This window comes from Aphelocoma coerulescens, chromosome 4, assembly GCF_041296385.1.
Source record: "Aphelocoma coerulescens isolate FSJ_1873_10779 chromosome 4, UR_Acoe_1.0, whole genome shotgun sequence".
Taxonomy (NCBI): domain Eukaryota; kingdom Metazoa; phylum Chordata; class Aves; order Passeriformes; family Corvidae; genus Aphelocoma; species Aphelocoma coerulescens.
Window position 1 is genome coordinate 14,375,838 of NC_091017.1, and position 27,809 is coordinate 14,403,646.

At 38.6% G+C, this 27,809-nt stretch overlaps 1 protein-coding gene across 6 annotated transcripts in view; it reads left to right on the forward strand.

Annotated features, from left to right (window-relative positions):
- GAB1 (GRB2 associated binding protein 1) overlaps positions 1-26,767 on the forward strand; it is a 95,273-nt gene extending 68,506 nt beyond the window's left edge. Inside the window, exons 4-12 of one of the 6 annotated variants that reach the window (XM_069012756.1) lie at positions 1,982-2,062; positions 5,875-6,476; positions 8,305-8,390; positions 8,597-8,900; positions 20,456-20,545; positions 22,295-22,388; positions 25,123-25,198; positions 25,813-25,935; positions 26,129-26,767. In XM_069012756.1, coding sequence (XP_068868857.1) covers positions 1,982-2,062; positions 5,875-6,476; positions 8,305-8,390; positions 8,597-8,900; positions 20,456-20,545; positions 22,295-22,388; positions 25,123-25,198; positions 25,813-25,935; positions 26,129-26,287 — 1,615 coding nt within the window. In that variant the 3' untranslated portion in view covers positions 26,288-26,767. Of the gene's footprint in view, positions 1-1,981; positions 2,063-5,874; positions 6,477-8,304; positions 8,391-8,596; positions 8,901-20,455; positions 20,546-22,294; positions 22,389-22,726; positions 22,851-25,122; positions 25,199-25,812; positions 25,936-26,128 lie in introns of all 6 variants that reach the window. The other 5 variants (XM_069012755.1, XM_069012759.1, XM_069012758.1 and 2 more) reach the window with 5 other exon arrangements.
- The last annotated feature ends 1,042 nt before the right edge of the window (positions 26,768-27,809 follow it).

Here is a 27,809-nt window from a genome sequence, read left to right on the forward strand (position 1 = left end):
AAATCCCTCTGGCAAGCTTCTTTTCTGCAGTAATTTCAAATAAAATCTGCTGGGGTACTTCCAGAAAAATAAGCAAAACATACTCTTTTTTGTGATTACAGACAACTACGTGGAAGGCTGAGGAAAGCTTCCTTTGAGAGTGTTTTCATGAGTATTTCACATACTTCCTTAGGCCATGCCTTTTAGTGGCAGTGCCTTCTGCATCAACACCTTGATGCTCTGCCAGTTTTCCTGTGCCGTGTGCTCTGCTCTCCCTTGGCATTTTTATCTTGCTCTGTTGTGCCTGAGGAGTTTCCGGCTCCATTTACTGATGATTATGTGGTAGAAAAGTATCCACCCTTTACAGTCTTCCTTCTAAAACAAGGCAAAGAGCCTACAGTTCCCCCAGAGTATGGAATGTGCAGGTTACATGTAGGCAGCATGGTGTGCCCCAGGACCTCCTGCAGGAGAAGGGGAAACCCAGTGTTAAAGGTTTCAGTTTAGTGATGTTGAGAAGCTGATAGGGCCTAGGAGGTATGTCAGTGTTCCTGCCAAAAGCTTTTAAGTTTGGTTTCACTTCCAGAGCAGCTTGGCAGAGGAATTGACTTGGATTTCAGTGCTCTGCCCCATCAGAAATGTGTCTGAGTGACCATTTCCTTCTGAGAGGGACAGGCTCAGCAGAGTTTTACCACCACAACATGAAGGTGTTTTTAGGAATTATGAAGGTTGGGATGTGTAATTGACTTTCTGACCTGACTTCCACAGTTATGTGATGTGTGGGTTAAGTAGAGACTGAGGAGATCATAGAAGGGGGCACAAAATATGGCAAAGTACAGAGTCCCTGATTAGTCTGCAAAATTTCTCAAGGAAGTCACTGGTGACACAAGGAAGAAGGTACTGGGCAAGGCAAAAAGTCCAATGGAGATACAATGCCTAGTGAACTGAAAGAACTGAACAAAATCTTTGGGAGTTTAGAGATTGTTTAAATAAATGATGGTTTTGTAGGAATATTTGAAGACATTGGCATTGCGATCACTTGGATATTATATGGGCTTAGTTTCTTTTATGTAGCTAAATAGCTGTGTCCTTTCATTAAAAAGGCTGTAGTAATGAACATTCAGAATAACAGTCTTACTGGACTTTCAGTTCCACCTAAAAGGACTGCCTATGTTTTATGTCTGATAAAGTGGGTAAGCTGCTGGATTTGGACCACAGCATAGAGCATATAGACATTTTTCTATAGAATGAGAGCTTTGTGTATCTGTGTAGCACATTACTAAGATGATTTGTAAGAGTGGACTCTACCCCAATCCACATCCTTACAGACAAAGAAAAAAAACCAAATGGCTGCATCATTTTCCTATTAATTTCCAGGCTTGGAACAATTTATCTGTGTATTTCATACAGACTTGGTGTAAAGTGCAAGGCCTAATAGCTGTATTTAAACAGGCAGCTACTGTTACTTAAATGGTGATTTCTATGATGTTTTCCCTTTAGACTTAAAAGTGTCCAACATGCAGAGGGAACAGTTTCTATTCTGATTCTGCATATTACTTTACAGGTAATCTGGGAACCACTAAATTTTATTTCAAGGCTTTGAGGTTCTTTTCTGGGTGAGATGGGTAACTGTGAAACATAGGAGTATATGAGTTGCCTCTTTGGGATTTCTGAGAATTGTAGTGTTTCAGATTTAGCATTCATTACGGTGTCGTAGAGTGCACCACATGCTGTTGCGAGAATGCCTTGGATGCAGCAATTGCAGCTGTAACAATCATGCAGTGTTTCATCTAAAATAGTTTTATGCTCTAATCACTGCTGACTTGAGAAAGAACATTGTTTTCACTGTAGCATTTAGTGAGATTTTTAAGGTTTGTATTTGAATCCTAGATAAGAAAATGCAGCCAAACACTACTTCCAAATCCCTTATTGTTCTGGCTCATTCGAGAGGTGTATTGAAATACTAAATGCTGTCTTCCTCATCTTTCCTATGTGTATGAACCAGCCAAGGGTCACCCTTTCTCTCAGAAGAAGGGCAGGAATACCTGCTATTAGAAGACTTTGAAAGTAAAAAGATCCCACTGCAGTGAGTGAACAGTAGCCATTCTTGGAACACGTGTGAGAAATTAATCACAGAGCCATTAACTTGCCTGAAAATATTGTTTGTTTGAGTCTCGTCTTGCATGGTGTTCTGTGAGTTTTAACAGAAAAACTATGTAACTTTGGCTTCCATTTTCTGAAAAGAGAGAGCTGGTTGTTATTTATTTTTATGTCTATCCTGTTTTTTCTATGCTTACTGTTGCTGTCCCAGATTGCTGGCACACAAAAGCAGTTTTGCTGCCATTTTGCTCATAATATTCTGTTTAATCAGTTATATTGATTCCTGCAGATGGGAAAAGAATCAGCTGAAAAGGACGAGTGGTCAAGCCAGCCCGAACACATTATTTGCAAAAATGAGATGATTACCCCTCAGACTAAAACACATTATAAACCTTTTTCCTGGGTCTCTGTTAACAAGTGGTTTTTAGTATGTGGAGGCTTTTTGCTGGGCTCCCCTTGCCTCACTACCCCACCTCCTCTCCGTGCACCTTAATGCACAGTCCTTGTGGATCAACAGGCTGGACAGTTTTCTTTTCTTGGTATGTGGAAAGAGATGTCCAGTCCTAGCACTGAGTAAGGGATAGTTTGGCCACTTACCATAATTTGCACATATGTGACGCCCATGTGTGATAACACTGAATTCATGTCACAGTCATCCTCTGCTTATAAAGTGAGGAGTTATCATTGTGTTACATCCAGCTTTGCAATTATTTTAAACTGAGGTGTAAAAAACACTTTAATACTTACCGTAATAACCAATGGTTAATGGAATGTTTAAGCCAATTGATTTTTTTATTGAGCTGTACTAAAGGGAAAAATTAAAATTCCTGAAGTACAGAAGTCATTGAAAAAAACCCCAAACCAGGAGTAGTCTGTTCCTGTCAACTATGCACTGTGTATTTTCAGAATTGTACATGGTGTTCTTATCGTGATTAGTGGTTAATGCTGACTTTCGAAAATAGTTAAAATTCAGAGGCTGAATTTCCTGTCTTCATTTCGGCATAAACTGCTTTGTTTCAGAGTGTCTTCAAACTTTCAGTCATGCAATATCAGATTGCTTACAACCCATTCATACTTTGAAAGCTATTTCAGTAGACTAAGATATTGATTCCAAAAGATTACTTCTAAAATTATGAATTAAATCAGCAATGCCTTCTTGTAATAAGAAATGTAAACTGTTACCATCAGCTAAGCAAATGACAGACCTGGCTGCCTCATGTGCCATGGTTTTTGAAAGCCTTCTGTTTGCACAAGTGCTTGTGGTCAAGAAAGAAGAAACATCATTCACTTAGAAACAGAAAAACTCCTATATTTAAAAAAGATAGCGTTTGTTGCTTCCATTTCATGGGTAATCCTTAGGCACTGGCATTGTAAATGTGCTGTTGCTGCATTTTGAGTTTTGGTTATATATTCCTGCATGTTTTTGTAAGGTAAATGTAGTGTTTATGTTTTATTCCTATAGTTTTAGAATTTATTTTCCTTTTGAAGTATATCCCAGTGAACTGGAACTAATAATTTTGGTTCTGCAATTGATTGTCACTGTCCAGAGCCTCTAGACTTCCCACTTTATTTTTATAGTATAAAAAATAGAGATCCCAATCCTTGCCATATTTTCTCATATGAAAAATGGTTGACTTTTTCTGGGATTTTGGTCTAAATGGATATCATAGAACTAGGAGAGTACATCTGTAAAGTGAGGAACTCCTGAATCAATCCTTTGAATAAAGAGGAAGGGCTGCAGCAGGGGCTGAGCTCAGAGTTCACAATTTATTATGCACTCTGTAACCTCATGTGCTTCCTTCAGTCCTATGTGCTGTATTTTTTGCAAGTGTTTTAAACTTCCAGTGGTGCATTCACAAATTTTTGAAGCTCTGAGACAAAGGGAGTAAATTGTTAACAAACAAGAGAAATATATATTCATGGTCAACATTATAAGGAATATAGGAAGTTTCACATCCTTGGTTATGCCAAGAATAAATAATGAGAAAATTCTCTTCTTTTTGGGGGAGTCGATGAAACTAAATGAAGATTAATGTTCAGAGTTACCTAGAAACCAGTTCTGACCAGTGACAGAACTGAAATCTATGTTTAAGATAGTAACCAGAGCAAAATTACTGTACTTTTTCTGATGGAAAAAATGCTAGAACAATAAGAATAAGCTGATAGGAAAAGGTGATAAAATTGAAGTGAGAACTGTCATAACCCTCCTGTCCTGATGGAAGATTGTATCTGCTGTTAAACCAGTTGGTGAGGTGAATGACATTTTTCTTGAGTGCAGATGTTCATTCCGAACTGATCATGTTGGTTCCCCTGACAGCTGGCAGAGAGGCACCTCGAGAGTGATTCATCGGAGTTAGATGAATCTAACAGATGAATCTAAGAACAGATTGTGTTTCACACAGTCTCCATTTCTCCGATGACTGAAAAGGGAACCTAAATGAATAGCTAAACTGGATTCCTTTTTCCTCAGGTTGCCAGAACCCTGGGAGATAAATCCAGCTGTCCCTTAAGAAACTTTTGTACAAACATATTGACAAATGAAATGTGAATCATAAATATTGGTTGTGATCACTTTGAGGTGGAGAGCCTGTTAAATGAGGAAGAAAGTGCTTCTTATGGTAGTTGGTATACTTTATCCAGGTATTTTATTCCTCAAAAGTTTTGGAACTTGTGGTCCAGTTGCTTAATAGAGCTTACTTAGAGCTATATAGCAGGTATTCATTGACACAAATGCATGCTGAAATATTTACATATGCATGTATAACTTAACACAATGGTATGGTATTGAGGTAATGAAAATAGGAAATATCATGGTATGTTTGATCAAAAAGTGTATGGACTTCCTTAACTACACCACTAACATCTCCAGTGTTAGTATTTTGCCACTCTCTTGACTTTCATTTAAGCAAGGAGCCAGACTGATAACAGAATTTGTCTGCCTAGAGCACGGTAAATGGGGGGGTTTACAAAGGAAATAAAATTATTATAAGGCGGTTACTTTCCGTGTAAGTTTACTGGTAGTGATTAGTACCAGTACTAATGAGTGCTGTTCTCATAAAAGAATTTCCTGAGAAATCAAAAGTAAATTTCTCTGCAACTTTATCTAACAACACTGCCTTCATTTGCGTTCAAGACAAAAGCTCTCTGTTGCACATGCAACCTATGGATTTTTTTCCCCTCAAAGCACATACTATTTGCCTCCTATTTATGATCTTACCTCTTATTTCTCTTTTCCTTACGTATTTCAAATGAGTCTTATATGGTCAGTATAACTTCAGGCACGCATTTAGGGGGGTTACAAGCAGTCATATTTTTTCCTCTTAACATTTTTTTCATAAGGATTAGAACTAGCACGTACTGCAAATCCAAGTATTGAACATCTTATTTTTACCTTTAACAAAGCCAATAAAGTGCTGCTGGTTTGCAGCATGGATTAAAAAAATAAGAATTAAAAAAACCTCCGGCCCCCAAACAAACTCAGCTTCAAACTGGCATCATGAAAATCACTTGCTTTATGAAACATCAACCTGTTGTGGAGCTGTTGGTAAAACTCCACAACTGTGCTATGTATTTCACATGCATGGATTTGTATGGATGTAGCTACTTAGGATCCTTAGGTACTACTATTTGTTTAATAATTAAGTTCCTGCATCTCATTTAAAAAAAATAAAAATAAAAAATTGGAAGACACTGGTGTACTTTTAGTTGGTTACATGATAAACGTTGTGTTTATGATTTGCAATGTTTATTTTTCTCTATGTGTTCATCAACATTCTAATCTCGCAATCTCACATGTAGATCTCATGCTGACTCTGCAAAATCCAGCTCTTCAGAAACAGACTGCAATGATAACCTGCCCTCCCACAAAACCCCTGCTCCATCAGGGAGCAAGCATGTTGTGAATGGCTTCTTCCCGCAGCAGGGCGTCTACGACTCCCCGCCTTCCCGCCCCGCGCTGACGCTGGCAGACTCCAGCCTCTACAACCTGCCTAGGAGTTACTCCCAGGATGTTTTGCCCAAGGCAGCATCTCCATCTGGGACTGATGCAGAAGGAGAGCAGCATGTTTTCAATACCCCGTCAGCAACGTCATTAGACGCACAGATGAGGCACATCTCCATTAGCTATGACATTCCCCCCACACCTGGCGGTACTTATCAGATCCCGCGAACTTTCCCAGAGGGAACATTGTCTCAGACTTCAAAACTGGAGACTATTCCAGACATCCCTCCACCTCGGCCACCCAAACCTCACCAGGCGGCGGATCGCTCTCCTGTGGAAACCTGTAGCATCAGTCGCACTGCTTCCGACACTGACAGCAGCTACTGCATCCCCGCCGCAGGAGCGCCACCCTCGCGCAGTAACACCATTTCAACGGGAGATCTGAATGTCTTCCGGAAAGGTCAGTATTCCATGCGTGGTCCTGCAGAATTTTTGTGTTGAATTATGTGATATGACTGATACGAAGGGGCTGAATGATGTGAGGGGCATTTCTAGCCTGTAGGAACAAGTGTGTAGCCCCTCACAAAGTGGTCTGTGTTCACAGTGTTTAAAATATGTAAGAAAGAGGAAAGGATATTTTTAAAGGAAACCATAAGAACAGCAAAGCACAGAACATCGGTAAGGGATGCACATTGCACTGTGGCATTCAGCCTTGGCTAAAAATATTTGAAGATCTAGGCATATTTATTTGGTAATGAGCTCATATAACTGAATTCAATACTACCGTTATCAGTCTTTCAGAAAGACCAAAGTGAGGTTAGTGAAGGGTGGTCCAGTCTGCAGGAGGTGAAAGTGTTTCATGAAGCTCAGTGGGATATGGTGTATACCCAGAGCTTTGAGATCAACCCTGATTTGATGATCACTGCCACCAGCCTTTTTTTCTGTCCTTGTGATTGATTTGCTTACTGCAGTTTTTAAGTAAAATTAAGATTGTTCCTTGTGGCCACCAAAACGTTGGTACTCCAGATATGCTGTGTTGTGTATTGTCTTGTTAACCACTGTTCGGCTAAGGGTTTCATTTTCTTTCAGATTTCTGAAGCAGGTGGGTATTACAGTGTTGTTTTTAAAGTGAAATTTTATGCTGGTTAAAGTTGATACTAATGTTAGAGGTGATTTTAAAGGAGAATTGTTTGAAATAAGGGATGAATTCGAGGATTTTAGAGGAGGCAGTATACAGAATAGGTGTGATCATAGAGATGCTCAGATAGTATTGTTCTATTTGTCATTCATTTTGTAGACTGAGTGTAAAATATTGGTGGTTGTTAGTGTTTTAAAATTACAAAGTAACACTATGAAAGATCCTTATTTTGCTTATTTATTTTCTTTTTTTTTTTGCTTATTTTCTCGAAGCTGAGATTATCTGCCTCAGGAAAGTAGTCTTTCTGAAAACACTGTTTAAATTTGGTACTTAAGGACAGAGTTGTTTATCTTTCCTCTGTGGTGAAAATCCCAAAAAAACTTCAGAGGTATTTTTCAGGGCAAGGCGGGGATAAACCCCAGAGTTTGCGCAGTTTCTATGCTGGCATCATGAAGAGGGGCACCCCTGCCACAGGGTAAGGCAGCCTGCTGCCTGCACAGATGAGCAGCACCAGGGAGCCAGGAGTCTCACAAAGACCCCTGTCCAACAAAAAACCAGCCATGGAGCTGAGGACCTGCTTAATGGAGACTGCCAAGATCCAGGACTCCGAAAAGGGAGAGCTCTTCAGTTCTGCAGCAGTTCACTCCAGCTGAAAGCCCCTGGAGACCACACTGGGGAGCTGAGAAGGGATTCACCTGTTCCTGCAACAGATGGGATCCTGTTGAATCAGCACTTTCCAAGCAAAGGGCATCAGTCAGAAAACCTTTCTCCAGACCTTAAACTACATCTGCTGTTTGTTTATTTTAGAATAGGTTTTTCATGAGGGCCCAGATTCTCACTCTTACGCTAAGTTAGTACACTTGCTCAATTGAAAGGTAGACTCTGCTGCTTCTTTAAAAGCAAAAATTCATTTCTCTTTTCTTGCCATGGAAAAACACCACTGTAAGAGCTTCAAGTTGTGACTGATGAGCGCTAAGGTTGTTTGTGAACACAGTCCTCTCAAATATAGATAAATCTAGGGCCACAGTTTCAGGAGGTGTGTTTGTGTGCTCTCAGAAGCAGACAGTAAATAACAACAGTCTCTGGATGCCTGTGCCAAGTGACAGGAACAGGGGTGATAAATAGCCACTTTCTCTTCTTGTTTCTTTAGAAATTAGTTCTCAAGACTGTTATGATATTCCACGAACGTTTCCGAATGACAGATCTAATTCATTGGAGGGCTTCCATAACCACTTTGTAAGTATGACTTGATCTGATGAGAGGCAACAGTGACAGTGCTTGAATGCTCTTTGTTCCTGAGTAACAAAGCAAGCTGTGCAGTGTTTGTGATTTTTCAGTTTCAATAGAATATATTAATCTGAGTAGATTAGGTTAAAAGACTCAAATGATTCACAGCTGATTGCATAACTTATTTTGTTAAAGGAAATATATGTTAATTCTAGAAAAACAGAAGCATGTTGACAGTGGGAAGTGTTTCAAGTGAAGAACTAGATGAAAATTATGTCCCAATGAATCCCAACTCTCCTCCACGACAGCATTCCAGCAGCTTCACTGAACCCATCCAGGAAACAAACTATGTACCAATGATACCAGGCACGTTTGATTTTCCATTATTTGGAAAGCAAGTCCCTCCTCCTGCTCACATGGGTTTCAGGTCCAGCCCAAAGACCCCTCCCAGACGGTCGGTACCTGCTGCAGAATGTGAGCCACCGCCCGTGGATCGGAACCTCAAACCAGACAGAAAAGGTGAGGAAAATGTCCAAGAGAAGCTAATTTTTATCATCTAAGAAAATAACATAGCTCTCTCAACTTCTGATTAGTGGCAAATGATCATGGTTTTAGAAATTATTTGGCAAATGATTTTTATCCCATGAGATAACCAAATCACAGGGGAGCCCTAGGATTATTTTGAACATTATTAAAACATCACAATAACAATGCCAAATAAAGGCATAAGGTTAGATTTTATTGCTGTAGTTACTAATGAAAAAATGTCACTGAATTCCTAAGATTCAGAAGTGTCTCCTTATATATAGAAGACACTTGTGATGCAGAGAGAGAATACAAAGCATTGGGTAGAACACAAATTTATGGCCATAACAATGCTTGGTACAGGATCAGTACACACACTCATTTTAGAGGGCCCCTCCAAATCTATTCTAAAAAAGTAATCTCTTGAATCTGGTGCGTAATGTGTTTATTTTTCCTTAAAATAAGGGTTATTTGGGTCACCAGACTTCTTAAAGAACCAAGACGATTGGGTTGCAATGTGTCTATGAGAGTTACTTGTATAGAGAATCTCTAATACATAGATTGGATTTTCCAGTTTCTCTAAAATGTTTTATCAGCCATCTTACTAGAAATACAGGCAAATACTTAAAGAACTTGTTTCCCTACTAAGTTATTGAGACAAGATAACTTACTTTCTTGTAGAAGAGGGAACTAAAGAACATTAGGTCAAATGTCTGCCTTATTTTGCATGAGTAAGTCCTATGTTTAATCTTATGTACTTGAAAAAATTAGTATTTACATTGAGAATGACTGACTTCATTGTGGGAAAGTGTGATGGCAAATATCCAGATGATCCAAAATATTTGCTAACTAAACCTTTAAATTAGTATTTTTACCACTAAGTGAAAACAGCCTGTAATTAAGGAAAATAGAGTATCACTGTGATAGATGAGCTGTGTGAAATGGAAAGTACCAAGTCTCATTCTGCCGGTCCATCTTCAAAAAGTGAGGCATGGCCTTTTTTAAGACTTTTGGCTCTCTGCTTGTGTTTAATTGTTTCTGTGTTACCAGACAGCAGTTTTGCTTAGTTCTTAAGAAATACTGGACAGGAACAGATTGATGGAAGTTGATACTGGAAAACATTCTCAGAATAAACTCAACTGAACTGATTTAAAATGTTTTCCCAGACTGGCTAGTTTGTGTATTTTACTGATAAAATGTTTGACCTTCAAAAGTAATAAATGTATGTGTTGAAAAGCATCTCACTTTTGCTGTTGGCAGTGCAAAGCCGCCGCACAGATGTCTGCTGGGGCAGCATCGTTGCTCTTGCATCTTTCTTTTTGGAACTGAATTAGTGTTTCACATTCAGAAAGTGGCATGTAAGGCTCCTGCTTTGCTCCCGTCCTCAAATGCTTTACAGCTAGAAAGACATATCTAATACCAGGGGAAGGACTTTTAGATGTGCTAACATACCTTCTAATGAGTGTAGAGTTACTCTGTGAGATCTTTGCCTGTAGACTTTTGGAAGATGTTATCACTGTAAAATAATAGGACTGTTCAATATAATTTACAAGAGAAAGTGATTTTAAAGTAAAACTGTCCCTAAAAGTAAATATTGTATAGTAGATACTTAGGGGCTGAAAAAAAAAGTTTTGTGAATATCTTGAGCTGCCAAGAATGGTAATGATTCTGATTTACCACTGAGGGTTTGGTCTTAGTAACACACACACACACCCTGCCTCACTCTAATTTTATCAAATGCCCCACTGTGAGTTTTCCATTGTTGTGAAGAGCAGATCTGATGACACATCAGGATGGTGATATATTCCCATTCCAGTAGTTGAGATCTCCACCCAAATAACTCCTTCCAGATATACCTTTGGGAAAATAAAACTGCAGGTTCCTTTGAATTCAATTAGATAAAGCCTTTGTTTGAGTGGACCTTTACTTAACTAAAATAAGTGTGTGCTTTATATTCTTCTGCATTGCTTTTTGAGCTTTCAAGTTCTTGTAGCAGCTTCTATTACCAGTTTGTTTCTGCTTATGTAAATGTACTGCAATGCTCTTCTGCTACAAATTAGTGCACAGAAAGCGTCAACTAGGCCTGTGTGTTCAATAAATCTTTGGCAGACACAGAAGGGGAGGAAATGGAACATAAAATATTTACCTTCTGGCTATTGCTCCTTTAAATGTTGAGGGGGTTCAATATGCTATTGGTTCAAGAACTTCTGTTGAAGACCACCAGTGCTTCTCCCAAAGATTTCTCTAAAGTACTGCAGAGATCAGATGTGTTGGGAGTAAGGTATTATGAGGGCACATCTCATGTTCTACCAGAAGAAGCTCCTCTATCTTTTTTTTATTGCTTACAGATTGCTGAAAAGACAGTGTTTGCACTGCCTCCAAGCTTTTGGAAGCTATTAGAAATACCACCACCACCTTTCACATGAGCATTAGCTTTAGCTCAGTCATGTTCTTGTGGGCCAGGGAGGTTTGTTCCATCCAGTGCTAAAAATGCATTTGACAAAGAAATAATGCAGTGAAGCCAGCACATAAAGAAAGGATACACTGCTTTTTGTTGTCAAATGTATGTGTTTAGCACCTCCTCTGTTTTCCTTTTGTTTAAGGGCTTGCTGCTTACAGGCAGTATAGTTCGACAAGGGTAGAAAATGGAAGGCTGGGTGATGGCAGCGTCTCTGTTCTCCCTTTGCTGTTCAGTTTTGCCAACCTGAGATGAAACTGAGACTCACTCCCTTCTGGTTGTGCTGTCTTTGAAGAATAATGTGTCAGGCAGCAAGGATCTGGCAGTCTGTCCATCAGCAGTAGTGACTGTACCATGTAAGCTCTTCACAGCTCTGATATAAGCAACTGACACTCAGGATAGTTTATCAAATCATAAATACTCTCCGAATTGTTCAGAATAGTTACAACTATACAGAAGTATATAGAAGTCGTGATTGTGACATAGGTAAACTAAATGTAGGTTATAGGTCTAAAATTCCCTGAAGTATGTGGACATTCTTCTGAGGGCTTGTGCAGCCCAGCTGTGAGAGCCTTAGGCTCTTTGATCTCCCCAGTCTGTTTCTTTTTCCACTGGTCTCTAGGAGAGCTTGGTTTCAGAAAATGGGTTAAAAAGTAATAATGAGTAAAAATATCTACAGCCTTGAGATGACAATACAGATTTGTGTAGTTTCATTTCTCTAGCTCACAGCTGCTTCTGTAAATATGGGGAGCTTCCAGTACTTTCTGGAAGTCTTGAAAGTAATTTCAAAACATAGTGTTGGCCTCCTGCCCCAATAACTTGAATCAAAGCACTTTCTTTTTTCTTTAGAGAAGCATACCAAAAGGTAAGTGATGTATTGTTTGGGACAAAACAGAGTGTTTGGCAGATGCTTTTCTGCATTCACCTGTAATTGAATGACAAAAATAATCTCTTTTTTAGTTTGTTTTTTTTCAGGGTGCTGTTTCTTTAGTTACATAGGACCATTGGCTATATTAATTTTTGTATTTCTGCTTTTTGGCTGCTTTAGCTTGCCACAGTTGCATGGATGCTAAATTGGAAGTATGTTTGCTGGTAAAAGGCTTCGAGCAGAAAAAAAATATTGCATCCACCCATGCATCTGGGTCTTACTCCCTGAATTGTTCAAAGACAGTGACTGGTTCTGCCACAGAACAAAAGTGACTTTTGTTGTGATGGTGACATGTCTTCCTTAAAATACTGTTTGTCCAAGAAGGAGCAGTACAATTAAAGGTGCCCCAATGCAGCGAGGTGAAGGAAGACTCCCTAGACAGACAAGGCAGCAAAGAACAACCAGGTTCTCTTTTCAAGGGAAAAGTTCGTGGTCAAAAATAAAACTAAAAAGGTGTGAATTGTTTTTTACGGGCCAGGAGGAAGCATTTCAGTGATGCAGCATTTGAGAGATGGGTGTGTCTGTGAATCTCTGGGCGGGACAGTGACCCCCTCTTGCCCCAGGATTTGTTTCCATGGCTAGGGCAGAGGGGTATCTCATCTTAAAACAAGACTTTAAGACCAAACAACTACAAAACCAGTTTGTTTTTTTTTTTAATAACTGTTTAGGAGCCATCCAGAACAAGTCCTTGTAGCTATATAACATCATCCCATCTGTAAGGTTGAAATCTCTTAAGAAACACGTGCTTGTCATCTTGACTGATAAAATACAGTTTTTCAGTATCTGAACCAAAGTGTAAAGTCAACAATGGAATTGGTGATGGGGGAGTTTACTTCCTCAGAATCTCAGTTTGATGCCCAACTTACATTTAATCAGTAGCTTCTTTCTTCCGTGTCATAGCACATTTCTACCAAAGTGGGTTTTTTAAGGTTCTGAAAAGAAATACATGAACAGTGGGCATATGGCTGAATTAACAATTCATGGCCATGATGGAATAAAAATCAAAAGTTAAATCTCATTCATTTGAATATAATATATGAATGTAACGAATGAATGAATGAATATAAATGTCATTTTTGTAAATTTTTTGATCAATAATACTTAAAAGCACTTTCTGAGAGAGTTCTGTTTAGCACAGGTCCTAGTTCAGGGTTATGGGGAGCTGAGATAGAACAATGCCCTCAGGATCACTCAGCAGGTTGCTGACAGAGGCAATACAGAATTTAGGATTCCCAGCTGACAGCATGGTACTGTACTTTGCTCCATTTGTCTTGAATAGCAACTCTATTTATCCAAATATTGTTAGGGTTTAATTGCATTCAAGATTATTTTGAACAAGATTTTCAGTCCTAGTTTTGGGTGGGGCAGCACAGATTATTTTGCTGATAGCAAAAATAACCAATAGTTAGTGTAGTGCATTTGAACTTTTTTTTTTTTTTAAGGCTTATCTTTCAACAAAAGTGTATCAGCATCTAATCTGAGAGGCTTCCTAAAACTTAAGTCCACATGATTGCCTTTAAAAGAGACTGCTGCTGCTTGGCCCTTGGTAATTTTCAGCCCAGCATGTGGTAAACTTGGATTTAGAGGCAGTGAGTGATGCACACATTTCTTTTCATGCCAAGAAAATACCCAGTTGCAGCTTGAAAACAAGAAAACAAACAAACAAAAGAAACCAAGGGAGAGGAAGAACATTCTCATGGAGTTGGAAATTGTGATTGTTTTTAAAAATGTTAAAAATCTTATCTGGCTGTTTCTCTCATAGTTTTTATCTCATTTAATATGTTAAAAGACATAATTTGTGTGGTTAAACCAGAAATATGTGGACTGCTTCTAAAAATGTGGCTGTATCTTTGCCACCACTCCTCATGAGCATCTCCCAAATGGATTAACTTCACAGAGAATTCCAGTTTTCTTTATAAAAGAGCCCAGGCCCACTTTGAAAAGGTAATTGTGTACAGAGCTTTCCCATGGCAGGAAGCACCTGCCACATTCTGGTCCCCATAGGACCCACTGTGATGCTTCTGGATGACTGGAATAATCTCCCATTGTTGCAGTGTAGCATGGTGCTCTACAAATCCCAGGCAAAGTAGGTAGTTGTTAAGGAAATTAAGAACCCTCATTAATCATGAAGGTAGCTATAAATAGCCTGATGAACAGTTTCCTTGTTAGACACTCAAACATGTAAATATTTAAGTTGGACACTGTGAATATATTGCATGTCCTGATACAGCAGGAGCAGCACGCCATCCTTAAATAAAACTTCAGAGAAACACTTAGAGCATTTGTGACAGCGGGAGCTGACAATTCTTTTAAAATAATAATAATTAGGAGCTGGCAACACTGCAATGTTCTACACTATCATCATCTTGCATATTCTTTAATAAAGGTTCACTTGTGTCCTGAGGCTTTAGGACAAGTAGGCATTGAAAATATGAGAATGGTGATTTCAATCTGCAGCAAGAACTGAAGATCTGTTGAAAAAGAAATTGTAATTTTTGTGATGACTTTTCTGAACAGAAGTATTGTTCATTTTGCTTTTAAGAAATCCATGCATTTAATCTTCTATTCTGTCTTGGAAGCTACACCCCTTGTTCATTCCATTTACGAATTTTAAAAAATTAAGCTTTTGGGGACTGTTTTGGTGCTTCCTCAGAGTTCCTAAAGCAAGTTGAGCACAAATTTATTGATTTTTTTTTTTTCTTCTTTGATCCTCCACAAGCTCCCATTTAGCTGAAAATTACACTTCCTCCATGCCTGTACAAAATTACTTGTCCAAGTCTAGTTTTTACTTAATGGCTTTAAATGAAGTTTACATAACTCCTTGCTGTGATGCACCAGTCCTTAACTTGCAGCTGTTATTTGTCTTCCAAAACTTTGAAACAACAAATAATTTCAATAAAGATTTCATTTGGATGGCTGCATCACAGCTGCAGAGGAAGCTGCACTTTGCTGGACACAATGATTGTAACAAAATTAAACATACCAGTTTTCTGAAGACAAACTGCAATACTTGCTTCTATACTAGTGCTAGGGATGATTAGGGTTAGGGATTAGGGCTAGGGATTTTTTTTTTTTTTAAGTAACTTTAAACTCCAAAGATATGAGGTAGAGCAGGAACAAGAGAACATGGGTAATAATGCTCTATTTTTATTCCTCTTCATAAAATTTTTCTTTGCTGTGTCATCACTTTTTTCAAGAAGACATAGTTTTTGATGCCCATATTATCATGCTTATCCATTGGTTTTTAACAGGCTTAATGTTAAGTTTTACTTTTCTGGTGAATAATTTAAATTCAGTTATTTTTTCTGTGTTTTGTTTTTGAAGTCTGTTGGACTTCACGAATCTTAGTGCAGCATTAAACTGCTAATCAATAAACACTCCAGAACACTGTACTTTGGTTTTAAAACAGTCTTTGTTATTGAATGCTTTTAGTTCATCATGCTTTGGGGGCTTTTAAAATACAGACATCTAGAGTTACTCACAAATTAGAGCAGTCAAATAGTATTTTGATGATTAATAGCTTTGGTATTCTCTGAGTAGTTTTATGGCATTTGCCAAATATTTTAGGAATACCACTGAACCTTAGCTGTCAGATCCAGTTGGGCTTCTTCATAATCAGGTATTTTTTCTGAATTCATTCTTAATTTCTGGAGCATTCAAAGTACCAGTTCTCTGTAAAAAGTTATTTTGAGGTGATAAAGATGTCTGAGAAGACTGGAGAGCCTCTCTTTATGTGACTGCTTTTTATATTTCATAACATTGAAGAATAAGTTGATTTCAGTTCGTTTTTATTGTTCTGAAGAGAATATAGTTATCAGCATCCATGTCTTACCACCAACCAGAACAAAGCACATTATTGATATTCCTATTTGTTGGTGGATATTAGTATGGAAATCCAATTGAATGTTGTATAACTAAATACATATTTCTCATTAGAAGTACCTTGGCAGGAAACAGTCTTACAAAAACAGAGATGAAAAAGCAAATTCAGGATATCTGTAGAGCTCTGTGTTGAAGACCATGTACTCGGGAATCAGGGTTCACTGGGGTGAGGAAGAGAAGGAAAGCAGGAGTTTATTCTGCAGAATTGAAAAGCAAATAGTAAACCCTGTGGGAGTAAGCCAGTGAGTTTCAGCCTTGTTTTTCAAGGAAAAATCTACAGTGATTCTGAGTATGGGAATTCTTGGACCTCAGTGCAAAATTCAGTTCCGTCTAATTATGAAGAAAAGGGGGCAAGATGTGTATTTTGTTAATGCAAACAAGAAACTGCTATTAGTTATTTCTCACCAAAAGCATTTTTGTGTGGATGCAGGGCATTTATGTGGCTAGTTTTTCCTTTTGCTCTCCTCCTCCTATCCCAAGCACAGCACTGCTTTAGCATTCCTACATCTGATCTCCTTGTCTCATGAGGATTAGTCCTGGTGGCCAGGAAACAGCATTAGCAGATCATGCATTTCTCAAATTTTATGTCACGTTAGTATATTTACCTTAAAATTGTAAGCCCTAAATAGCTGGTATTTAAACAGAAGAGTTGGCCTCTTTTGTGAGGATGTTTGCAATTTCCTGACATGAAATCCCATGCCAGCAAGCCATGGAGCAAGCATCCAGTCAGGAAAGAAGTGTTCTTAACAGAAATCATGTTTAATTCTGGTGTTTCAAAGCAGTAGCCTGAGAACAAATGAATCTCTTCAGCATTAAGTCCTCAAAACCAAAAACATTAGGACCCACCTACACTGATGCAGGAATTTACTGCAGTGGGACAACTTTTCTCCCCCCCCCCCAATATTATATTCCAAGTGTTTTATGGAAAACAACAAGAGCCGATGCAGAAACCAAAAAGGTTTTACAGTTTAAAGTGTTGTTTGAAACAAACTCCAACACGTGAAATGGACCCTTCTCCTGGTGACTTCGCAGACAAAGGCGGCATTGACGTGCCCCAAATGTCAGGAGCAGAATTCGTGCGTCTGAGTGCGTTCCAGTGCCACAGCCATAATCGCCTGCGCTGCCTGGCAGTTTGTACAAACAGCCATTTGTTAGAAAAATAGACTTCATTAGTGATTTTTCAGCTCAGAGTGCCCTTGTACAATCTGATAGAATGTGCAGAAGCTGAGCTTCTCTCTCCTGGCTGTAGCATTTTGCATTTCACAGGTGGTGACTTGACTGAACAGTGAAAACATCTAATTTTCACTTCTTGTTTGGTTGGTTTCACTTGACATAATTTATTTCTGTTTTTTTTCCTGTGTAGGTTTGCATCCAGTGGTGCCACAACATTTATTTCCTTTTCAGTTAGAAAAAAATATATAATTGCATAAATGAAACCTTTTTTTTTTTCCTTTACCCAGATTTATCCTTCCCAGAATAGGTGTGTAAGTTAAAAGTATTATATTTTGTGAATGAGGTAAATCTGGGCCTGTGGGAGCCACAGGAAATGTGTTCCTCAGTAATGCTGGCGTTGGAATGCTGTATGGAGCCAGCTCTCCATAGAGCCCTACTGTCACTACACTGATTTGAAGAACAGCCCTGTGACACTTTACCTTTAGTGAGTATTTGTGGTTAGAACAGATGTGGGAGACCAGTGTGCTGTACAGGTGGGAAGCACTTTCCCCTCCGTATTTTTAGTTTGTTGCTTTTCAGAGACACAGGGGTGTGCCCTTGGGGAAAACTGTCTTTTGAAGTCAGCAAGGGATATTATTAAGGACTTTCAGTGCCCTGGCTCATGTCACTTTATCTTCTTAAATGGGCAAAAACAGGGTGAAAGAATTCTGCACTTACACAAATACGTAACCTCAGATTTGTGATTTTGATCCCCCCCTCCTCTTTTCCTTTGCCTGGTACCAGGTCTTTCCTGTTGCACAGTATAAGCTCCTCAACAGAGATTAGGCCTTTTGGTTTTTTGTTTTGTAGGGAGAAAAAAGAAAACACCCTGCACAAATATTTTAATTCTCTGTGACGCAATAAACTCGAGATATTACATTATCCGGGCTGGTTGGTAACAGCAAGCTGTTTTGCCACCGAATTTATTGAGGTTGAACAGTCTTCCAGCAGCAAGAGATGAAAGCTCAGTGAGTTTTGTATGTTCTTGTCTGATGCAGAAGTTTTAAAGGGACCTGTATTTATTTATACAGCTCTTCTGAAAATCTCAAAGTAGCTGGTAAGTGCTAAATTAAGTGTGAAGCAGGCGGTTACATAATATCCACGTTTTACAAATAGGGCTAATCCCAATGTAGGATGGCTGGCTGCACGAGACCATGTAGCATCATTAACAGAAGGAGAAATAATGAGTCACAGCCCTGAGTTCCTTGAGTTTATCTCTGTATTATGGGTTTCAGGCACTTCAGTCTGTTTGGTTATAAGAGCAGAGGTTATTAATAAATAAATAATTTCATTAACTCTGTTACCTCTGCTAGTTTTCTCACTGTGCTTACAATCTGTGCTTTTACATCAGTGCATATTAATTTGATTTGTATTGGGCCAGATTTCTTTTAAATCAGATTATAAAACTGTGAAATACAAAAATTACTATGATCAGGTAATGATATTCAAATCGAATTGTCCTTAATAAAAAGTGTTTGAATTTGAACTTCTACATTTGTTCAATCCATTTTAAGATCCTGGTCTTTTTAAATAGGCAGGCTTTTATCAGAGAGTTATAGGCAAGGGACTTAAGAATATTGGATCAGCTCAGAACTGAGTACACCAACGTGCTGGCTCGTGCTTTTGACTTGGCTCCAGTGAGAAATACTTTGTGTTCCACTTCACAATCTGTGTCTTTGGTCAGTATTGCCCAACTGCTCACTCTTCATCAGCACACGAGCCATTTAAAGGAGCATCTTATTTTGAAATTGGAAAAGAACTGTCTATGTAAAAATAATTTCATGTCCTTTTCTTTTTAAGGAAGTTGCTATGCAGCACTACTAATGAATAAATAAATTTTATCTTACCTGCATGGTCTCTCAGAAGCACTATGTAGAAGTTAAGATACAGAACAAAACCTCTGTATTTACCTTTCTTGTTGTTACTTGATTATTCCCAATACTTCAGTGATAACAGTAATAGAGCATTTCATATGCAAAGCCCTTGGGGTAGAGATTTGCAAACTTCTGGTGTTGCCAAGTTTATTTTTTACAAAGTATTCTCACCCATTGCTGGGAGTACCAGCCCACACCTGAGCCTGTATCAGTCCTTTTCCATTTTGTGCTGTAGGGCAGCTTTCTAACATAATCAGACTTAAACTTTTCATTTGGTTTATTCATATAGCTTCTTGGTGTACCACTTGAAGGCACTTGCCTTTTTTAATGCTAACACTTCGTCAGGTAGACTTTAATGAAAGCTTAGGGCTATTAGACATTATTGATCATGTTTATTTGAAATAGATGGTGTGACCTGAAACACTTGCAGAGTTTGGTCAAGCTGGCTGAAGAACATCCTTGTTGAGAGGGGATTTGCATTGCTGTCTGTAGGGGGGTGATTGGTATTTTCATGCCAGGGTCACTTCTGGTGGAGGTTGGGTTGTACCTTGGTAGGGGGGCAGGCTGGAAACTCAGGAAGAAAATCCCACTGTGTCTGCAGGATCAGAGTGGTGGGGTTTGGTACAGACAGGTGGACACCTCTGGGGAACAAGTTTAACAAATGCACTGTGGAAAAAGATTCTTGGGGCATCTCAAGTGGGAGATGCACAGTGGATAGAAGACCTACCAAGAGTACCATGGGAGTAGAGACTCCCAAGAGTCATTATTTCCAAAGTAATTTTGTGCTAAGGAGGATTTAATTTCTATGAGGGTACTTCAGCTTGTATCTGAAACACGACTGTTCTCCTTTCATGCTAGGTATTCCTCAAATATGCATTTTTAATTTTTTTAAATGAAACCAGTTAGTAGTTACAATCAGTTACAATATTTGTTGATGCACTTTTTAGCCTTTTTGTACACCTTTTATGCTTGCCTCCAATATATTTATTACTTGCATGCAGTGTTTTCTTTGTTTCTGGTTTGGTGCTTAAGCCCTTAGTGTGAGCCCCAGCTAGACTGTAAAATCTCCTTCAGCAGCTTGCTTATGCTTGTGGCATTAACCTTTCTGCAGGGGGTTGTGATGTTTATTTACAAAATTCCAGTTTTCCACTTATAAATAGAATATTATTAAGAGAGTCTTCTTTTTGCCAATTAGGTCAAAGTCCTAAAATTTTAAGACCTAAACCACATGGTTTAGAGCGAACTGATTCACAAACCATAGGTGACTTTACTACAAGAAGAAAGGGTATGTACTTTAGCACTGTATGTATATGGAGCTTTATAAAAATAAGTGAAGCAAAAATTAAGAGAACTGTTATTTCAGAGTAACTTTAATTCTGGCATATTCTTTTCTGTTATAGTCTAAGGTCATGGATGCATTTTCCGTGCCAAGCAACCAGTTTCCTGTATAAGGAATTAAAAATTTTCTGGCTTGAACAGTGCACGGAAACTTTTCTTTGATATTAACATGGGTGTTCTGATCTCTTAAGTTGTAGCTGTTCATATTTTGGATTGACTTTTGTCTGTTGATTTAGAAGCAAGTATATAATAACTTGTAAATTGTACATAATAACTCTTAAGTTACTTGAAATAACTTTTGTTAGGCAATAACCTGAAATCAGAGTTCACTTAGGTCTCCTGAAATGAAGCAAAATATTGATCCTCTGATCATATACTAGTACAGACATCTATTTATATATCTTAACAAGGATTGCAATTAATTTGATGGGCTTTATTGAAGGTGCTGAGTTGGTGCCTTATATAGTTACAAGAAGTAGAGATTATGAACAATGTTAAAAATCCCTCAGAAGTATCACTGATCCTTACCTTTGGTTTTAAAGCCCACTGCAACTGGATGAAATATTTCTGTTGATTTTGGTGGGCTTTGAACAAAGTCCTGGCTCTGTCTCTGCTGCAGCAGTACCTTGCCCACTGTTCATCCCTGCCAGGTAGTCTCAGACCTTTACAGAGGACTTGAGCCAAGCTGATCAATTTTTGTGTCAGTCATGCTTTAGTATCATCTTGCCTATGTCACATTCAGTTCTGTCACTACATGCCTGACTCTTGATCTTAGTGAACCTGCCAAGGGGCAGAAAACTCATGGTGGCAAGGGGCAGAAGGAGAGAAAGAGCTGTTTTTATGATGACACTGCATTTTGTTTTCTAAAAACGGTTTTAGGGAGGATAAAGTTGACAGAAGTTTGACTCTGTGATTTTTTTTTCCACAAGTCTTTCTATACTTCTTTTTTTTTCCTAATGTTTAATAGGGGTGAGACATATAAGCTGGAGGGAGGGATAATGTGTTTCTTGCTAATAGTCTATTTGTGGTTCTGTTCTGAAAATGGAATTTAAAAATGGCACTTTTTTTGAGAGCAGTGTTAGCTGTCATGAGTGGCACATTGCTCTGCTCGGCTGTGGATGAGCACTGAAGTGAGCCAGGCTCTTCCTGCTGTTGGCTTATTTCTCACTTTTGCAGACTTAGTCTTAGCTGCAGGTTCTGCCCACACTTGGAGCTGTGAAACCTCACCAGTGAGGGCACATGTACACAGCGAGGGCAGAGTTTGCATTATAACAACTGGCCCTGAGCCAAGAAAAGTCCCCAGAGCTGGCTCTGCTGAAACAGCCCTTCAGCTCTGCCCTCCGGCAGAACGAGGACAGAACACGATGCTGCCACTTTCAGAATCTCTTTTCAAAACAGAATTACTACGTACCAGTATATGCAGCAAATTCAGAAATTGCAGTGGGTTTTTTTAATATTATATCTTAAATTTTTAAATTGATGTTTCTTTTCATTACCTTGAAAGATTAAAAGCATAAGTTAATATATCATGTCTTTCTGAAAATGGAACCGTGTCTCCTTTTCCTTACTCCTTTTCCTTACTACTATTTACTATTTGAAAGACAGAGGTTTTTCTGTACTTAGGTTGTGAAAAGCTATTAAATTTAAGTTTGTTTAGGAATGTTCTGTGCTTTAAGATTGTCTGTTTCTTACATAGCAAAACCAGCTCCACTAGAAATAAAACCTCTGCCTGAATGGGAAGAATTACAAGCACCAGTTAGATCTCCTATCACCAGAAGCTTTGCACGAGAGTAAGTTTCTTGGCTTTTCCTCATTCAGATTAATCATTTTTGTTGACTAGAGTGTTACTAAATGTGTGTACATCTGTATCATATTTTTAGCTTGAAGTTTCCTTTGGAAATGTGTGCATATGTGTGTGTGTGTGTGTATCTGTGCATTGAAATAAAGTGTGTCTGTGTGAATTTTTATTTTGTGATATTAAATATAAGGGACTGTTTATAACCAAAAAATGTGACACTTTAGTAAACTTGAATGAAAATTTCAGCTCTAATATGCTTATTTTTGTTGTTTACCAGGAGGTTTAAGATATTCAAGATGTATTGTTTGTAAAATAATTCCTGGTAATTAGCTCCTCCAGGTTTCCCGTGTCTCCCAGACCGGATTCAGTTCATAGCACAACTTCCAGCAGTGACTCGCACGACAGTGAAGAGAATTATGTATCCATGAACCCAAATCAGTCCACTGAAGACCCAGTATGTAAAATCTACGTCTTAACTATTCTCTTCCTGTGCAGTCCTTACTTTTAAATCATGCAAACACAGAGCCTTCATTCAACATCACTCCCTTTATACTTCTAGATCAACAGAATGGTAAAAAAATCTCCATAGCAAAGCTGTAATTTTGGTAGGATTTCACTGAAGAAGTTAAGAGCATAAAGAGAATGGTTGATATACATATCTATTGTATAAAACAGTTCAGGACATGACTTTTTTTCCACCTCTTTCCTAGAATTTGTCCCTTCTTTGTAATTGCTTGTCCTTGGGCTATGCACCGGTTCAGTATTATGACATAAAGGGAAATAAACTGTCCTAGGACCTCTGAGACATGCTTTAAAAAACTGTATTAAAAGGACATCTTCCAAGAAATGTAGAAGGAACAGGGGGAAAAAAGGATTGATACTTGTTGTATACATTCTACAAAAACTGAACCATGTGTATTTTATTAGGCTTCTTTCAAAGAAGAGGATAGAAGGAGTCTTTGTGTATTGACTGTCTGTATTTTTTCCCCTTTGGGGAAGAATTTTCTCAGATAATGGAGCTTCAGATACTCAGCATGGAGTGCAGCTAGTTAGGAAAAGTTAATGATGCACTCTGTGGTTTTTCTTTGGTGAGGGGAAGGAGAGAGAGAAAAAGAAGACCCCATAGCAGTAGTTTTAAGGAAGACAACAGCAGTAGACCTAGGCCTAAACTAAAATGTGGTTTAGAATATGCATAAAACACCGGAGGAAAGCCTGTGTCTTGAGCTCAGCTTTTTGTCCAGTATAGAATCATAGAATGGTTTGGATTGGAAGAGACCTTAAAAATCATCTTGTTCCAGCCTCCCATGCCATGGGCAGGGTCACCTTCTACTAGACTGGGTTGTTCAAAGCCCCATCCAGCCTGTTCAGTGCATTCACATGTTCGAGTTCTTTGTAGGGAATACAGCAGCATTTTTCATCTTTAAATCGTTTATGTAAGACGTTTTTTGGGGAGGGCCTGTCTAGCACCTTTTTTGTTCTGTTTGTGTGTCTGCCTTCTTATTTGGCATGTGCTGGCCCATCTCACTGCCCCTGAGCTCCCCTCTCGCAATGCTGTTCGCTTCCCTGTCCCCTGCTGCTCTGGATCCCCTCTCCGCCTCCTTCAGTGTCCCTGCCCCCCAGCTCACCACTGCTGCCTCTGGATGCCGCATCCCAGGTCCCTCTTGTGCCGTTCCCTGCGGGAGCTCTGGTGGGGTGCGGGCTTTGGAGCCTGCGGAGCGCCCCGAGCTGTGCCTTGTGCCGTCCCTGACCGTGCAGTTGTGCTTCCCAGGGGAAAGGCACCAGGCATGGGGGAGCTGCTGATGCTAAATCTTATCTTGCAAGGGCCATTGGTAAGTAATGGGTGGTGTCCCGTTCCACAGGTGCAAGAAACATCCCATTTTACACCAGGGATTAGCCCCACCCATGCCCACGGTTCTCCCTACACAGTTCAACCCACAGGTTTCTGTTGATTCTTATGGCTGTTCCAGGGGCTTAACTTCCATGCCAAGGTGGTACAATTAATGCCCCAGCTCATTAATATCTTCTGTTTGCTTACACTGCTCCTTCTTTAAGGTTGTTCTACAGATTTCCTTTTGGTTTCATTTGCTTTTATTTAAAGTTTCTGTTTCCTAATGCATATGTTCTGCCTGCCTAGTTTGTTTGAAATAACAGATTATTTTTTGTTTAAAGAATAACAGCCTTTTAAATTTATGTTGGAAACATTGATATGGAATCTGATTTTTGTGTGTTTAATATGCAGAAATTTGTTCAGTGAATTTGAGCAACAAAAATGAACTTCATATCAGTTGTTTGTGTTTGTCCTTGTTACCACTTCATATTAAGTGAGTTGGACAATACAGATATAATGGATAACTTCAATTTAAAAAGCCCAGCCCACTGAGCTTTAACCCATTAAATATTTTATTTCCTAAAGAGCCAGAACATTTCCAGATATCTCACAGCCTTTGTTTTAAAATCTGACAATTAAATAGACTTTCTGAGAACTTGTATTTGTTCCAACTCTAATCTTAGCAAGGAGTCCGTATTTCTTCATCTTTTTCTGTCATCAGCTATGAAGCATCTTGTTTGGACGTGTCATACTTCTGTTTTATTTAATAAAATCAGCAATATTCTGCGTTTTCTTTCAAGTTGCTCTCAGCCTTACCCTTCTGTCTTTCCTTCTGCCTTCCTCTTCATTTTTTGCTGACTGCTGCCCTCTGTCTTCCTGTTTTTTCTTTATCTTTTAGAGAAGAGTCCTTCTATTGTACTGTTCCTATAACACCTGTTAAGAGGGAGGGATCAGGCTGGGAGAGGACAGAGGAGGTGAGGTTGTAAAAGTCTGGGCTAATTGAAATTTAGGTACATACAATGCAACTTCAGGTAGCACCACACATATTTTCCAAAGTTTAAATATTTTGGTCTTGTCAATTGAACAATACTCTGATTTTCAGCTTAACCATGATGGCTTTTGAATGAAATGTGAAAGTTTCATTTGAAGCTTTGCCGCTACTGTAAAGCTGAAATTATTGTAGGTATTTAACAACAATTTAACAAAATAAAAATGTTTGTGCTTAAGTAATGCTAAATTTGAGATATGACAACTACATTTAGAAAGAATGAAACATGCTCTGTTCTTATTTCATGATATGAAGGGGACATTAAGTGGAAGGCACAGATGGGTTTGGTGGCCACCTTAAATCTGGGGGGTGGTCTTTGGGTTTTTTCTTCCCACTGGCTTTTGACTCTGTCCCAGTTTTGACATAGAATGTATCCCCTTGCCATACAGGGTCAATGAAATTTGCATGATTTAAGTGATTGCAAGAGTCTCAGTCATTTCCTTAACGTTTTACATTTTGGCAGTTTATTGTAAGCATATTTGATAATGAGGAACACTAGTTGTACATTTGTAGCTGAGGTTGTTTATATTATGATTGCAGAATTTGTTTGGAAGCAACAGCCTTGATGGAGGAAGCAGCCCTATGGTAAAACCTAAAGGAGATAAACAAGTGGAATATTTAGATCTGGACCTAGATTCGGGAAAGTCTACCCCACCTCGTAAGGTAAGCAGATGTTCAGCTCTTGCAGTGCTGCCATCAGGAGGTCAAAATTGCCTTCAGCAAGATCATCTTAATGGTCATTTCTCAAATGGGTGTTGGACCTTTCAGAGAAACCTGAGCTTTTTCTGTACCTGTTTGGGACACCTACTTGCTCTTTGTTGTTAGTTTATTTGAACTTGTTTCTCACTGTTCCCAGAAAAAGAGCAGTGGCTCGGGCAGCAGCGTGGCAGACGAGAGGGTTGATTACGTTGTGGTGGACCAGCAGAAAACGCTGGCCCTGAAGAGCACGCGGGAGGCGTGGACTGACGGCAGACAGTCTACGGAGTCCGAGACGCCCACGAAAAGTGTGAAGTGAAAACACTGCCTTGTCTTCAAAGAATGGAAAGAAGTGAATTTTGAAGAATCACAGATCCACAATGGCAGTGTTGTTCAGCTGTACAGTAACTGATTCCCCAGGGTGGGAATCAGTTCTTCACCGAATAGGATGGAAGCCAAAAGACACTTCAAATATATCAAAGGAACTTTAAGATCATGAATTGGCTCTGTGGTGTCTGGAAAAATCACAGCCTGTAAATAACATGTAAAATAATATCACTTAGCTTTCAGAAAACCTTTTGTTCTGTAGTTAACACGTTTGTAGTATTACTATGTTTATGCACTTTTTCAGTTACAATGTTGGTTCAGGTATTCCCAGTTAATGTACCTTAATGCCTAATTCATCTGGAGAATTCTTTTTTCCTTACACTACTATTCCTTACAATCTTAGGTTAATTAAGCTACATGTAGATATGGAAATTAATATTTGAACTTAATTTTACCAACTCAAAATTGATTTTGCAGATTGAATAATCTACTTGAAATGCCAAGAGACGACCGTTAGTTACATACTTGTTTATATTTAATACACACAAGATTATTTGGAAGTCTACAGGTTACCTTCCTAACAAAAAATTGCTGTGAGTTAATAATAATGAACTGTACTGGGTTTAGACCTAAAATCCTGGCTTATATGTTAGTTGTTAGTGATGGAACTTCTATTGTATTTTATTAATGACAGTGTTCTGTGTTCAATGGGTGAAGATTCTGCAGGGTGGGATCTTACACTTTCAAAGACTGAATAATTAAATGTCAAGTAAGCCTGCAAACCACTGATGGCATGCAGTAATATTGTGATCTCACACTTATTAACAAAAAAATAACCTTTATATTATTTACAGAAGGTAGAGTATATAAATCAGGTACGTACCAAGCACTGTTGTGCTAATACACTGATCAGGTTTAGACAATGAGCTTTAGTTTTGTACTGTTTAGAAGTTCTAATGTCAGTTTTCAGTTCAACATTAATGGGACAGTTTGACATTCACTTTTTGTAGTACTAGCAAAATACTGTGATTTTGAATTAGACATTAATTCAAATGAAAATACTATGTTTTGACACCATAGTGCCCTTCTTATGAGCTCTATTTTACTTTAATCTCCTGCTTGGCCTTATATTTAAATCCCTATGCAACTGATATTTTATATCTCTGTTTTTAAAAATTAGATAATATACCTAAATGATCCCCTTGTAAACCACTTGTTGCTCTTTCCTGGTACAGGATTTTAAGCTCTATATACTGTGATCCTTTATTTTACTATGCCAGTTCCAAATAATAATCTGCCTTGGTTTAGAAACACTTTTTGTTATTTGGAAGAAGATAGAGTTCTTTAAATACGTGAATGAGCTAGGTCTAGATAGAAAACTTACTAACACTTTTATTTTATACGAACGCCCTCAAGTAAGTGGTTGGTTTCATTTTCCTGCCCCATTGTCTTATTTTGTCCAGGTCATTTAAAAGTTGAGCATAAAGCTGCATTGTTTTCTGGCATGTTGGCCT